General features: G+C 36.2%; 1 protein-coding gene across 8 annotated transcripts in view; it reads left to right on the top strand.

Moving 5' to 3' along the window:
• CDK19 (cyclin dependent kinase 19) overlaps positions 1 to 15,703 on the top strand; it is a 164,287-nt gene that overhangs the window by 52,091 nt on the left and 96,493 nt on the right. For all 8 annotated transcript variants that reach the window (XM_081294525.1, XM_081294528.1, XM_081294526.1 and 5 more), the window contains one exon: positions 11,374 to 11,449. In XM_081294525.1, coding sequence (XP_081150651.1) covers positions 11,374 to 11,449 — 76 coding nt within the window. The remainder of the gene's footprint in view (positions 1 to 11,373; positions 11,450 to 15,703) is intronic.

Below are 15,703 nucleotides of genomic sequence, written 5' to 3'. Positions count from 1 at the left end.
GATTGCCCTGGCTAGAGTTTTGAGAAACTGTCTGCAAACTGGCTCATAATCGCTCTCTCTCGCTCTCTCGCTCTCTGGCTCTCTCGCTCTCTCGCTCTCTCGCTCTCTCTTTCTCTCCCTCTCCCCCCTCCCTCTCCCCCTCCCTCCCTCATCCCCCTTCCTCCCTCCCTCATCCCCCTTCCTCCCTCCCTCATCCCCCTTCCTCCCTCCTTCCTTTTTCCTCTCTTTTCCCTCTCTTTTCCCCTCTCCCTTTCCTTCCTGCGCACGCGTGCGCACACACACATGTACATATATCAAATTTTGTTTAGTGACCTTAATTTCACTGAGACAATACTCTGGAAACCTTAGTCATCTTAAGGTGTTTAGCTGGCTGTCTGCCATAGAACCATATATGTATACATGTATATTAACATTGATTTGTCAAATATTTTTCAAATGCCTACAATGTAACCAAATATATTTGACTGCAGTAGATTATTCCATTTCTGGAATGTGCCTTGGATTCATTCCCTTCACTCCTACTGTATTTTCTTTAATTTTGGCCCTCATCAACCCTCCCCAAACCATTACAGTGGTTCCTTATATGTAGCTTTAAAACCTCTGATTCATCTGGAATACTACTGCTTATCAAGAGTATCTGTTTAATCATATGTTTCTCTTGTTGAGAAACCTCTGATGGCTTCCTGTTATAGGGGTAAAATGCCAACTTCAGGTTTACCACACAAAACTATGCTTATTTTATATTCTTTGCTCTTTTCTCTAGCTTTGTGTTTTAACTGTACCTGTCTTCTGCCTTTTTCTTGAATACAGCATGGATTTTAATCTTAAAACTTTGTACATTTCTGCCCTGTCCCCTCTTCTGTAAGAAATTCTGCTCATCTCTTAAGTTCCACTTGGATGTGTCCTTTGAAAATTATTTACCGGATAGCCCTTTCTTTTTTCGTGTTCTACCAAACTAAGCCCTTCTTTCCATATTTTAATCTCATGTACTTTGCATATATATAGCACCTATTAGAGTATCCCTTGCTTGTGTCTCTATAAAGATTCACAAGGGAGTCAGCTCCTTCTTTCTCCTGTTCTCAGAGTCCAGTACCAGTGCTTGGCACACAGTGTGTGCTGAAAAAAATGTGTCTGAAATAAATGTCTTGCATCTCTTGTCTATAGCAAGTAGGTTTGACTTGAGATTCACGAATTCTCAAAGTTAGATATTTTATACAAAAATTTGGTTATACTAAATATTTGCTAATGATTTACATTCTGTTAAAATAAATCACTTATTTGTTTTAAGTTTAACACTTGGGATGCCTGGATCTTAAGGATTACTGCAGATAAGTTTATTTTAATTTCACTAATTCCTGAGAATTAAGAATTTGACATTTTTAGAATTAAAATTCAAAATTATTGATAATTTGTAATGTAGTTACCAATGCAATGTTGAATTTGAGATTTTAGAAGTACATTGATGGTTCAAATAGTTTTTGAATGAAAAGTAAGAAGTTTGGGGGAAATATCAACATATCCTGATAAGAGTGAAGTGTTGTTATACCACTGATGAGATACATTGGTACGTGAATTCAATTCAGTGAATTGTTTTTCTTTAAAATGAATTATAGCTCTCCATTTAACATATGGTTGTATACAGTGGCACACACCTATAATCCCAGTGTCTTGGGAGGCTGAGGCAGGAGGATTGCAGATTTGTTGAGAGCCACAGTTTAGTCTTAGTCGGAATGACGGAATGATGCCTGGCATTTTGCTAGAGGGAATGGTTGAAAGGTAACCCTGCTCCAGGAATAGGGCGGCTCTGGGGATTAGGGCGGATCCTGCTGGGAATAGGGTGGCTCCAGGATTGGACGGATCCTGCTGCCTTGGGCGGGTGCCCGCTACTTTGGAGTTCCCGTTTGAGTTCTCGCTGGTTCGGGAGAATTGGCTCAAGGAGCCTGGTGGAGGGAGTGTATTCCCGGGAAGTGTGTGTAGAGTGCTGGTGAGAGTTCGGGAATAAAGAATTGCTGTTTGAACCTACAAGGCTTTGTGGCGGCTCGGTTATTTTGTGCCCAGACAGACTGCGGCACAGATTTGAGGCCAGCCTGGTCAATTAAGTGAGATTTGGCCTCAAAATAGAGTAAAAAGGACTGGTGATGTAACTCAGTGGTAAAAGTGCCCCTAGGTTCAATCCCCACTACCCAAAATAAAAAATTTTAAGAGATGGCTGTATAAAAATGTTATCATTTCTGTGGTTAAGGTTGTCATTCACCTTTAGACAAAGGGGAAACTTCACCCATCTTCAGAACCATCCTCACCATCACATACAGAAGACTCAGAAATGTTCTTTTTGGGAGGGGGGAATCCTGGGGAATGAACCTAGGGTTGCTTTACCACTGAGCTAAATCCCCAGTCTTTTTTATTTTTAATTTTGAGACAGGGTCTTATTAAATTGCTGAGGGTCTTGCTGAGAAATTTGTGATCCTTCTGCCTCAGACTCATGAGTCGCTGGGATTATAGGAATGTACCACCATGCCCAGCTTCAAAAGTGACTTTTTAATTTTTTATTTTATTAATTTTTTTATATATGACAGCAGAATGCATTATAATTATGTTATACATATAGAGCACAATTTTTCATATCTCTGGTTGTATCAGAAGTGTCTTTTTAATCCATTATTCTCTGCTGCTATTCTAAATTAATTTTTCATCTTCATTTATCTGGATGTTTGATTCAACGTATCAAATATTTACTTTACCACAAGTTTTTCTCTGTAATTATTACCAGTTATTTTTTTTCTGAGAAAGAATTTGTGAATGTATCTGTTCTTTTTAAAAACTTTTGGCTCCACATTGTTTACATAAAAAGTTCAAACTTCTTTGTAGAGCTCCCATGGTTCCTTTCCTTTCTTTACTTTTCTAACCTCCGGTTTTACTGAATACCTTACTGAATATGTTGCTTTTTTTCCTTATACCATGGTTATCTACCTGGAATTTTCTGACATCCTCATCTCTTTTCTGCCTGGGGAACACCTCCCTTAAAGGCATGATTTATGGAGTTACTTTCCTTAAAGCTCAAAAGGAATTATTGGTTACATAATCTCTGTTCCTGCTTGCACCTCTCTTGTGGGTAGAAAGCCTATCAGAGTTACTTGCGAAGTGTCTGTTCAGTTCCTTTGCCCATTTATTGATTGGATTATTTGGTGTTTTTTTTTTGGGGGGGTGTTCTTTATATATCCTTTATATATTAATACTCTGAGGTGCGTATTATATATTAATACTCTATTCTTCTTTCCCCATTCTTAGACTCTGTATTAACATTTTTTATTGTTTCCTTGGCTGTGAAGAAGTTTTTTTGTTTGATTCCATTCCATTTATTGATTCTTGATTTTACTTCTTGTGAGTTAGAAGTCTTGTTAAGGAAGTCAGTTCCTAAGCTGACATGGTGGAGATTTGGGCTTGCTTTTTCTTCTATTAGGCACAGGGTCTCTGTTCTAGTGCCTAAGTCTTTGATACACTTTGAATTGAATTTTGTGTAGGGTGAGAGATTGGGGTTTAATTTCATTTTGCTACATATGGATTTCCAGTTTTACCAGCACCATTTATTGAAGAGGCTATCTTTTCTCCAATGTATGTTTTTGGTGCCTTTGTCTAGTATGAGGTAACTGTATTTATGTGGGTTTGTCTCTGTGTCGTCTGTTCTCTACCATTGGCATACTATCTGTTTTGGTGCCAATACCATTCTGTTTTTGTTACTGTGGCTCTGTAATATAATTTAAGGTCTGGTATTGTGATGCCTCTTGCTTCATTTTTCTTGCTAAGTATTGCTTTGGCTATTCTGGGCTTCTTGTTTTTCCAGATGAATGTCATGACTGCTTTTTCTGTTTCTATAAAGAAAGCCATTGTGATTTTAATAGGAATTGTATTAAATCTGTATGATGCTTTTGGTAATATGGCCATTTGACAATGTTAATTCTGTCTATCCAGGAGCATTAGAGATCTTTCCATCTTGTAAGGTCTTCTTCAGTTTCTTTCTTTAGTGTTCTTTATCTTTAATTGTATAGGTTTTCCATCTCTTTTGTTACATTGATTCCCAAATGTTTTTATTATATTTTGAGGCTATTGTGAAGGGGATGGTTTTTCTAATTTCTCTTTTAGTGGATTAATCCCTGATGTATAGGGATGTAATTGATTTATGGGTGTTAATTTTATATCCTGATACTTTGCTGAATTCATTTATGAGTTCTAGAGGCTTTCTGGTAGAGATTTTGGTGTTCTAAATATAAAATCTTAGGCTGGGGGTCAGGCGTGTTCTGAGGGTGCCAGGTGAGCGACTTCCTCTGCATTGGGGGAGTCTGGTAGGGCCTGGGGAGGGCCGGGTCTGCACAGTGGCCCCCTCCCCAACGCCCAGCAGACTCCTTGTCCAGTCGCTGCCCTAACCCTCCTCTGGGTGGTGAGCGGTAGCTGGGACCTGCTGTGCACCTCTGCCCCGACTGTCCCCCCACGCTAGGCGATGCGGTCTCGGTGGCGAAGCTTTCCCTTGGTTTTCTCGGGTCCTGAAGAATGAAGACTTAAATCCAAGGTCATGGCAAAGCACCTGAAGTTCATTGCCAGGACTGTGATGGTACACGAAACAGAATCCTCAGCATGGATGGGCTCATTGAGGACATTAAATGACAAAGATACTATGAGAAACCTTGCCGCAAGCGACAGCAGGAAAGCTATGAAACCTGCAGGCAGATCTACAACATGGAAATGGCTCGAAAGATCAACTTTTTGATGCGAAAGAAGGGCTGCTGAGACGAGGATAGGAGGCCCACATCCAATTTGTCTCCACCTTTCTCTATAATGAACTCAAATCGACTATATGCAAGAAAACTTGCATGTAGAGAAGCAACCCCACTGGTCAGCAGTAGACTGTCTTTCTTATTAAGTGAAAGCGAAACAGTCCAAAAGTAGTCTAGGAGTAGAATGGTGGTGGTTAAAGGATAGGGAAGGAGGCTATCAGCTATTGTTTAATGGGTGTAGAGTGTCAGTTTGCAAATCTGAAAACATTCTGAAGATAGATGGTGATGATTGCCAAAAAAAGTGAATGTACTTAATGCCACTGATTATACACTTTAATAGTTTAAAAATGGTAATTTTTGTAAAAGTATTTACAATAAGTATGTTTAATTTTAGGGTAGGTAAGGAAAATTTCCAAACTCTGGTGGGACATATACCTACCATATTCTACCCACTTTTATGAACCCCAAAGCAAAATATTATTGGAAAAGCATCAGTTACTTTTTACTGAGCTACTCCCCCATCCCTGTTCAACCATTGAAAAGAGAGGAGAGGAATTATGTATGTATTTGGAATAAATCTGCTTCCAAAATACCTTAACAGTAGGCTGGAGTGATGGAATCCTTGCCCAGAGCAATAAAGACAAGTTTAACATAAAATATATATATATATATATATATATATAATCATGTCATCAGCAAATACGGATAGTTTTGAGTTCTTCTTTCCCTATTCTTATCCCTTTAAATTATTCCTTCTGTCTAATTGTTCTAGTTAGATTTTCAAGAATTATGTTGAATAGAAGAGAGAGAGAGGGCATCCTTCTCTTGTTTTTAGAGGGAATGCTTTTAATTTTTCTTCATTTAGAATGACATTGGTCTTGGATTTAGCTTTTACAATGTTGAGTTATGTTCCAACTATCTCTAGTTTTTCTAGTGTTTTGAACATGAAGGGCTGCTGTATTTTGTCAAATGCTTTCTCTGTATCTGTTGATGATCATATGATTCTTTGTTAAAATCTATTAATGTGATTAATTACATTTATTAATTTCCATATGTTGAACCAACCTTGCCTCTTCAACAGATAGTGCTGGGAGAACAGGATATCCATATGCAACAAAATGAAATTCAACCCCTGTCTCTCACCATGCACAAAACTCAACTCAAAGTGGATCAAGGACCTAGGAATTATACCAGAGACCCTGCGCCTAATAGAAGAAAAAGTAGGCCCAAGTCTCCGTCATGTCAGATTAGGCCCCAACTTCCTTAATAAGACTCCTATAGCGCAAGAATTAAAATCAAGAATCAATAAATGAGATGGATTCAAACTAAAAAGCTTCTTCTCAGCAAAAGAAACAATCAAGGAGGTGAATAGAGAGCCTACAGAATGGGAGCAAATTTTTAATACACGCACATAGCTAGAGCACTAATCTCCAGAATATATTAAGAACTCAAAAATCTTAACCCCCCCCCCAAAACAAATAACCCAATCAATAAATGGGCTAAGGAACTGAACAGACACTTCTCAGAACATGATATACAATCAATCAACAAATATATGAAAAAATGTTCAACATCTCTAGCAATTAGAGAAATGCAAATCAAAACTACTTTAAGATTTCATCTCACTCCAGCCAGAATGGCAGCTATTAAGAATACAAACAAGGGGCTGAGGTTGTGGCTCAGAGGTAGAGCACTTGCTTAGCATGTGTGAGACACTGGGTTTGATCCTCAGCACCACATAAAAATAAAATATTGTGCCGCGTCCGGCAAAATGGACCGAGTCCGGCGGGAGGCGTCGGGATTAAAAAAATTCACAGGACACCAAGGTTCTTCATCCAGGAGAGACTCTCTGACTTTATTATCTCAGCTCATACTTATATATTTCTTTCAGATAGAATAGAAAGCCACTAGTAGGCGGGAGCAAGGACGGAGGAGGGCAGGTGGTCCTTGTCGACTCATACTAAGCCTTCAACCAGGAACCTTATCAGACCCAAGCAGGTCAGGACGTTCCCACATGACCATTATAGGCTGAATATGAAAACAGACACCACAAATCTTTCAAGGCCTTGGGAGCTGGCCTCTTTGACGTGCACAACAAGAACCCGAAACCAGGGCCGGCACCAAGCCCTGGGGGCCAGGGGGGATCCGAGCCAGCAATATTGTGTCCACCTACAACTAAAAAAATATTTTTTTAAAAAAGAATACAAACAATAATAAGTGTTGGTAAGGATTTGTGGAAAAAGGCACACTCATACATTGGTGGTGGGACAGCAAAATGCTGCATTCAATATAGAAAGCAGTATGGAGATTCCTTGGAAAAATGGGAATGGAACCACTTTTTGACCCAGCTATCTTACTTCTCAGTCTATACCCAAAAGTTGTGAATTCTTTTAGTTTTTGTTTATCATGGAAGGTTTTTATTTCATCTTTAAATCTGAAGCTTAATCTTGCTGGATATAGGATTCTTGGTTGGCATCTATTTTCTTTCAGAGCTTTGTATATGTTATTCCAGGACCTCTTAGCTTTGAGGTTCTGGGTGGCTTCATCTTTTTTCTAAAATTTCTTTTTCTGACTTTTTTGTTTGCTATAGGTTCTTCGACCAGAGGTAGTTCAGTGTTGACCTGGATACCTCCTAGAGTATTGCTAGGAGCTGGAGATCCTTGGGTTAATCTAATTATGATTATAACAAGAGAGGTTTGAGCTACCACTAAAAATATTTGTGTATGTTGGCTGCTGAATGGTGTATTACCTTGCTACAGTTCTCTTGGAGCTGGGCATCTAGTTTGGACCTTACTGAAAAGTGTAAGGTCATGTTTTCCATTAAACTAGTTCTCAGTATTTCACTCAGGAGATTTTTCTACTGAACTTGATTCTCTGTACTTGAGAAATTCTCTGAATTACCTTTAAATTATACATTGAGTGTGGTTTTCTGCCTAGGATTGTTTTCACTTAAGGTGGTAATTTCTACTCTTTGTACAAATAGGTACTTATTTTTCTATTATCTTTAGAATTGTTTGCATCAAGAATTTTCCAGAACTTAGTGTCTCAGATGGAAAACTTAATAGAATCACAGTTTCTGCTTAATATTTTTTTCTTTTTTCATTGTGACAAGTGAGAGTGAAGTTTGCATGGTATTGATACACATTATGGACAAATGGGAGACATGCCTTAAATTTTAAAAATTCACTATAGTATATATCTATGTTTTTACTACAAATATGTATACATACACACATGTATGTAAATTTTAATCCTGTACTTTTACTTATTAGACTTCTTGGATTATTTTTAGGATGCCTTTTCTGTAGTCATGCTATTTAATGAACATTAAAATGTAAAAAGCAATTTTCCTAAAACTGTATTTGTATGTCTCTCTTCTTGTCTTTTAAAATAGAGTTAGGGAAGAATTAAGGTGCCCTCTAAAAATTAAACTGTCATAGCAGGGCAGGACAGATTTGCCTGCTTTTCCACACTTGTCATATAAAAGAAAACATTGTACTTTTATGATACTTAATATTACACGTACCTGAAACTTCCAAGCTGTGTGGTATGAAATACTACTATTACATGGGAGAACTCCAGGAAAGGGACACTGACATTGGATAAGAGCAGTAAAGCTTCCCTACCCCATGTACTTAGTTACTGAAATATTTCTGGACATGTGGTAAAGGGGACACATCTTTAGTCTTTATACTAAAGTATTAGCCTCTGCCCTCAAATTAGCATTCACATGTTTCATTCAGGAGATGTTTCTGCTTGAGTTCCTTATACCCTATGGGACCTTGCTGTTTCACACGGTGAATTTCAGAGGTGCCACATCACCATTTACCATATGGCAGTATACAAAAGAGAAATAGTAATGATATATGTACTACTTTATTCTCCATTTAAAAACTGCGGAATTTAAAATTACAGATTTTTTAGTATTGATTTAACAGATGGAAGTTATATTTAAACTTATTAAGTGAAATAATTACTGGGTTCATTCCTTGTTCCTATCCATATAATTCAGAGTAAGAGGCCTATGCTTCAGTCTATTCTGCTCAAGCTTTCAAATTCCTTTGACAGTCTGGATGTGAAATTCAAAAGCCATTAATGTGATGTGTTAATTTTGCACTTTTTGACTTACTGCAAAAAATCTTATAGTTTCCATAGCAACGATATCCTATCCAGATTGTGTAATATTCTTTACAGTATTAAAAATAAAACTATGTAATTACATGAGCTTCTGGAGCTCTTCATTTAGGGAAACGGGGAATTGAAATATTTCTGTTGAAAAATGTGATCACTTGTGAAAAATTTGTCAGAAAGCTTTTATAATTTTGTTTTAAGAACTTATTAAACTTAATAAGAGATACCTGGTAGTTAATTTACTTGTTAAATGTATAATCTGTACGTTTTAAGCATTGTGTCAGAGTATCTCAGGCATGTGTGCTGTCACACATGTACTTGGCTTTCATTATATTTGGTTACCTGCTGTTTATGATTTTTTTGAGACTTCTGAGTGATCTGAAGAAATAGGAAGCATTATGGAGAAAAGAGAAAAAATGATCATTTAAGCTTTCCCTGATTTTTGACTTCGGTCTTTAAAACATGCCCAGACTCTCACTTTGAAAATATTAGAGATTATCCTAGTAGTTGATTATTTCCAGAATATTAAATTATTTTGATTCCTCCATTCTAGTTTTTTTTGTGGGGGGAGTGGCACCATGGATTGAACTCAGGGAGGGACATTTGACCACTGAGTCACATCCCTAGCCCTATTGTGTATATTATTAGTGATGGGGTCTAACTGAGTTGCTTAGTGCCTTGCTAAATTGCTGAGGCTGGCTTTGAATTTGTGATCCTCCTGCCTCTATCTCCCGAGCTGCTGGGATTACAGACCTGCACCACTGAGCCTTTATTCTAATTTAAAAGACAATATTACTTAGTGCTTGGGTTGACTTAATTTCCTATATCTTAACACAATTGTTTTTAATTTTTGTATTATCTCCAACATATGTATAGATGCATATCTATTTCTGTATAACATAATTTGTGCATTTTCTTAGTGGTGTATGGTAGACATTTACATGTTTCTAATGACCATAGCCATCATTTTAATAATTATATCACAGACCATCCTTTTTTTTGGGGGGGGTACTGAGATTGAACTCAGAGACTCTTAACCCACTGAGTCACATCCCCAGCCATTTTTATTTTTTTATTTTGAGACAGGGTCTCACTAAATTGCTTAGGGCCTCAGCCTCCCAAGTCACTGGGATTACAGGCATAATGCCACATGTCATGGCTGCAGTCCATCCTTTTGACATATCTGGGGTATTTTCTATTTATCAAAATGCTGCTTATTTGCTGAATGGCATATCTTGGAAGAAAAATGTCCATGATTTTCACGTTGACTATGGGAGAAAGAAAGAAATAATTTTATAATTTCTTATACAATGAAATAATTTCCCCAAAACATAGGTAATTGTGATAATCTTTAAAATGCATGCAAAAATATGTTTTTAAAGCATGTTATGTTTTTAAAGCATCTTAAACTGCTTTATGGGCTAGTAAACACAGTGAAATGACAAATATATAGGACAAATTTGGCATTATTTTGGCATTTTAATGCATCCATTATGTCCTGATGATACCTTGCTGAGGCTCTACTCCAAAGACAAAATTTGGAGGGCGTGAATTATGCCCCTGTTATTAGAACAACCCCGTATATGATCTGTAGTTCCAGCATTCAGCTGGGGTCCTTGTGTATTTTTGGTGTTAGTGTCTCAAAGATATTTTTTTCACCAGCTGCTCATCTGATGTTGGTTCTATGGGTTTGTATCATCATTATTGAATTCCTAGTTACTCTGATTAACTATTAGCAATTCTGAGATCCCTAATCCTTTTTCTATTGTTTGCAAAACCAACGGTAACTACTGAGTTTCTTGTAGAGTTTCCTGAGAAATGAGATGTTGGTGGCTATGTTTTGAAGTCTTAAGGGCTTTTGGTTGGGGTCTTAGAACTTTTGAATAACCCTTATTCTAGGTGATACTCAGTTTTCTAGGTGAGAACAGGTTTCTTGTCTTGTGAATGCTTTTTATACTATGAAATTACTTTAAATGACTCTGGGAGTTTATGTCTATCAGTTATTTTTTTAGTGAATGTTTATAACAGAATGGTTTCATAGACTTCAGATAATTAAGACAGGAGTAGAATTATCTTGCAATATGTTTGAGTTTATATTTATACTTGTTTACTCTTCAAAACTAGTGCTGTGTTTAGTATCCTATTCTGTTCAGTTTTGAATTTTGTGTTTTGGCTCTGTCTAGTATTTTCATTATGACATGAATTGCTTTTTTAATTTCTTATTTCTGTAGTTGAAATATTATCAAAAATAATAAGTGAGGAGCTGGGGATATAGCTCAGTGGGTAGAGTGCTTGCCTCACATGCACAAGGCCTTGGGTTTAATCCCCAGCACCCCAAAAAAAGTGATGCATGGCATAGTGGCTACATATCTCCGAGAAATTACATGCATTCCTGTTGTTTTTTTAGTTACAATTTTGAGTCTGAAAGTAATATATGAAAAAATTAAAAAAATTTGTTTTTGTTCATGTGCAGAAAAGATGAAAAGGAATATGCGTTGAAGCAAATCGAAGGCACAGGAATATCCATGTCGGCTTGTAGAGAGATTGCAGTAAGTGGATATAAATACAGTTGCTTATCTTATTATTGATATTGGGTGATGATTTGTTGTAATCTGAGTATAATGTATACAATACATAGTTATTTCACAGATGTTAGTTTAAGGATGTTTTATATTAAGATGAGAAAATTTGTATAAAGTTAAAATTATTTGAAAGTTGTCTTTGAACATTCTCTTAATGATATTTAGGATATTATAATCTTAGAAATACTGAACAAAATAATGATTCAATTAAAATTATCTTAGAACATGATTATTTTAATTAATAATTCCCTATAGTTTTAGGATTGTTATTTTTATGTAGGGAAAGGAGTCATATTATTATATCTTATACATTTAAAATTTTTAGGAAATATATAACTTAGTGATAGATTTTACTAGTTGCCAGAAAAGATTATCATAATAATCCTTTAAATAAAGATAGTTCCTTTTTTGTCTTACTATGACAAATTAATACCTATGCAATTGAGAAATGATTATCTCTTAACAGTACCTAACATTTGCTGGGTGCTTTTAAGTTCCTTTAATTTTCACCACAGTCCTGTGAAATAAGCACTTTTTTAAAAATATTTATTTATTTTTTTTAGTTCTCGGCGGACACAACATCTTTGTTTGTATGTGGTGCTGAGGATCGAACCCGGGCCGCACGCATGCCAGGCGAGCGCGCTACCACTTGAGCCACATCCCCAGCCCCATGAAATAAGCATTTTTAATATCGCCCTTTTAAAAAAAATTATTTTAGTTTTTTTTAAAAATAAGTTTCTATTTCAAACCAAAGGGATTTTTTTTTTTAAAGAGAGAGAGAGAGAATTTTTTTTAATATTTATTTTTTAGTTCTCCGCAGACACAAATATCTTTGTTTGTATGTGGTGCTGAGGATTGAACCCTGGCCGCACACATGCCAGACGAGCGCGCTACCGCTTGAGCCACATCCCCAGCCCTATTTTAATTTTTGATAAACCTTTATTTTTGTTTATTTATATGTGGTGCTGAGAATCAAACCTGTTGTCTCACACATGCCAGGCAAGTTTGCTACCCCTGAGCCACAGCCACAGCCCTAGCCCTTAGTATCCCCTTTTTACAAATCAGAAAACAGACAAAACGGTAGAAGGCATAATATGATAATACTTTATTTTAGTTCTTCAGCAGAGATTGCTAATTAGGGTATTATTATGATATTACATGTTAGAAACTTTTATCTCTAAATTGTTAAATTCTTAAATATTTAATTGTTATTTAGTAATTGTTCAATAATTGTTTATATTGTTCATGTCTGTTAGAAATTTCTACCTCTAGTAACTATTACATATATTACCAATAGTTCCACATTTCTGCTTTACTCATATGGAAACACTCCTTCATCACTCTTAGACTGGCAAGAAGTGTGCTTGAAATTAGAATTAGATGTCTGTTTGTCTAACTGTCTAAGTTTAGTCTCCTTATCTGTGAAGGGAACTATGAAGTCCTTCCAAATCATAAATTTTTAAATTAAATGAATAAATAGAACTTTAAAAATTCCATTAGTTATCCATGATGCTAAGTTTGCTTTACAGTATAAGTTTATTGTTGGAAACTTTCAGTTTGGTGGTTTTTCATTACTTCTGAAGCGATTTTATTATGTCCTACCAGAATAAGTATTTGTTGTTCCTTAAAATTCTTACACATTATCATATCAACAATATAAATATCATTGGTGTATTATTTTGCTGTGTTAGAGTACCATATAATTTAGAAAAGCATTTTTTAGCCTTTCCTTCCATGAGTCAGTTTGGTAAATAGCTGGAATTTAATGTATTGATTAATGGGAAATGAAAACTCAGTTGTAGATGTTCTTTTTTTTTTTTTTTTTTTTTGGTTGTTGGTGCTAGGGATTGAACCCAGGGCCTTGGGCCTTGTGCATGTGAGGCAAGCATTCTACCAACTGAGCTATCCCCAGCCCTGGAGATGTCCTTTTTGAACTGATACTTCTGTGTGCTGAGGAATCCATAGGTGTTTATATCTCAATGTAAATTTGGAGGTTATAGAGAAACTAAACTATTAAAGTCATTCACAGCCTTCATATTTTTATTGAGAGCTTGCCTAATACAACTTTATAAAGTATGTAGTTTCTACATTAAAGAATTTTATCACCACTTGAAATATTTAGTCCCAGTGTGATAGGAATTTTGACAAAATTTTATTTAGTACATTGCTATGCATGTACATCTTATATATTCAGTACACTAACACAGTTATACAATGATTGTTTTATACATAGTTCCTTTTTTTGGGGGGGTAGCTTTCATGTCTCTGTGACCAAAATAACTGACAAGAAAAGCTTAGAGGAGGAACAGTTTATTTGGGACTCATAGTTTCAGAGGTCTCAGTCCACAGATGGCTGTTTTCATTGCTCTGGGTCTAAGGTGAGAGCACATTGTGGATTAAGGGCCTGGAGGTGGTGCCAGGAAGCAGAGAGAAAAGGAGGAGAAATGGCCATAGGGAGAATGCCTGGAATGTCCGAAGTCCTGAAAGTCTCCTCTTGGTATTTATAAAGCAGGTGTACTAGAAATAAATTATGTTTTTATTTTATTTTCATGTTGGGATGTATTTCTTTATTCTTTATCCTTACCTAGAACTCCTTCATGTTTGGAGTGTATTTTTTTTTTTTAACTGTCAACCCACTGTCTTCAGGACAGTGATTTCTGATGACAAATCAACTGTTAATTTGAGAATTTCTTATACATGAGGAGATTTTTCCTTGCCAATTTTAAGATTAATAATGAAAAATGAAATACTGTAAGAGTTTGGGGGTAGAGTTTGTTGTTTTCTTAGGATTCTGGGAACTGATACAATAAAATGAATAGGGAGGAATAATGTGGCAGCGTTTTTCATTTCCCAAGAGCTAAAAGAGAATCAGGAAGCAAATGGAATCACCAGTCTTATGTTATGGTGTTTCTGTCAGCCTTACTATATGTTAGGTCATGAGTCTCTTGAAACATGTGTGTGTGTGTGTGTGTGTAGTTGTAGTATATTTTTGTAGTATATTCAATCTGTGTTTCCTATGAGAAGACTAAGTGGTAAGAGTTTATATTTTCAGTAGGTGATGTAAATACTTATTGCCATCATTATTGGAAAAGAGGTGGGCCATGTAGATTTATGGGGTTTAGTATAAAGGTGACAGAAGTGAGAAGGAACAGTTTGAAAGAGACACTGGCTGTACTCACCAGTTGTGTGTGTGTGTGTGTGTGTGTGTGTGTGTGTGTGTGTGTGTTTTATGATGAGGGAAGATGGGATGGTGTGTAACCCACTCATGGATGTAGCTGAAAACTTTCTCTCTTTCCCCACTTTTTGGGAATAGGCTGTTGGTAGTGACTTTAGGCACCCATGTGTGGTTGCTGCAACTCCCTTGCTTATAAAGAATTGGTGAGTTATTATTGAAGGGTTGGCTTTCTGCTGTGTTAGTGTACTTCCATACTAAGGAAAATCAGTGGAGTTCTCCTAAAAATTATCAACTTTATATTCTTGCTCTAAGCAATTAGATTTAATTGGCTATCAATTCGCTGAATAACATTGAAGCAAAATTGCAATAGTTACATAAATACAGAGTGAAAGACTGAATATAAATCTGATACTGTTTATGTGAAGAGCTTAACTTAAAACCTGAGCATAAATGTGCAATAAATGGTTGTTGTTACTATTATTTTTTGTAAATTTTTTTTAGTTGTAGGTGGACACAATACTTTTATTAATTTATTTATGTGGTGGTGAGGATCAAACCCAGTGCCTTACACATGCAAGGTGAGAACTCTACCACTGAGCCACAACCCCAGCCCCTGTTGTTACTATTATTATTGGTAATAATCTTTTCCTAGTTAAACTCTAATTAAACAAAATTTTTAGCTGAATGTGCTTCTCCTGTGGTCAAAGTAAATCAGTTTTAAGACTCTATATATATATATATATATATATATATATATATATATATATATATATATATATATTACTGGGGATTGAATTCGGGCACTCAACCACTCAGCCACATCCCCAGCCCTATTTTGTATTTTATTTAGAAACAGGGTCTCACTGAGTTGCTTATCGCCTCGCCATTGCTGAGTCTGGCTTTGAACCCATGATCCTCCTGTCTCAGCCTCCCTAGCAGCTGGGAATTACAGGTGTGTGTCACTGCACCTGGCAAGACTATAAATTTAATTAAGTTTAAAGTATTTTTTTATTATAGCATTGTAGTTATACATAGTCGTTGGGTTC

The sequence above is a fragment of the Spermophilus citellus genome (assembly GCF_964194105.1).
Source record: "Spermophilus citellus genome assembly, chromosome: 5".
Classification (NCBI taxonomy): domain Eukaryota; kingdom Metazoa; phylum Chordata; class Mammalia; order Rodentia; family Sciuridae; genus Spermophilus; species Spermophilus citellus.
Note: the sequence above shows the minus strand (reverse complement) of the source record. Positions and strands in the feature narration are given on the sequence as shown.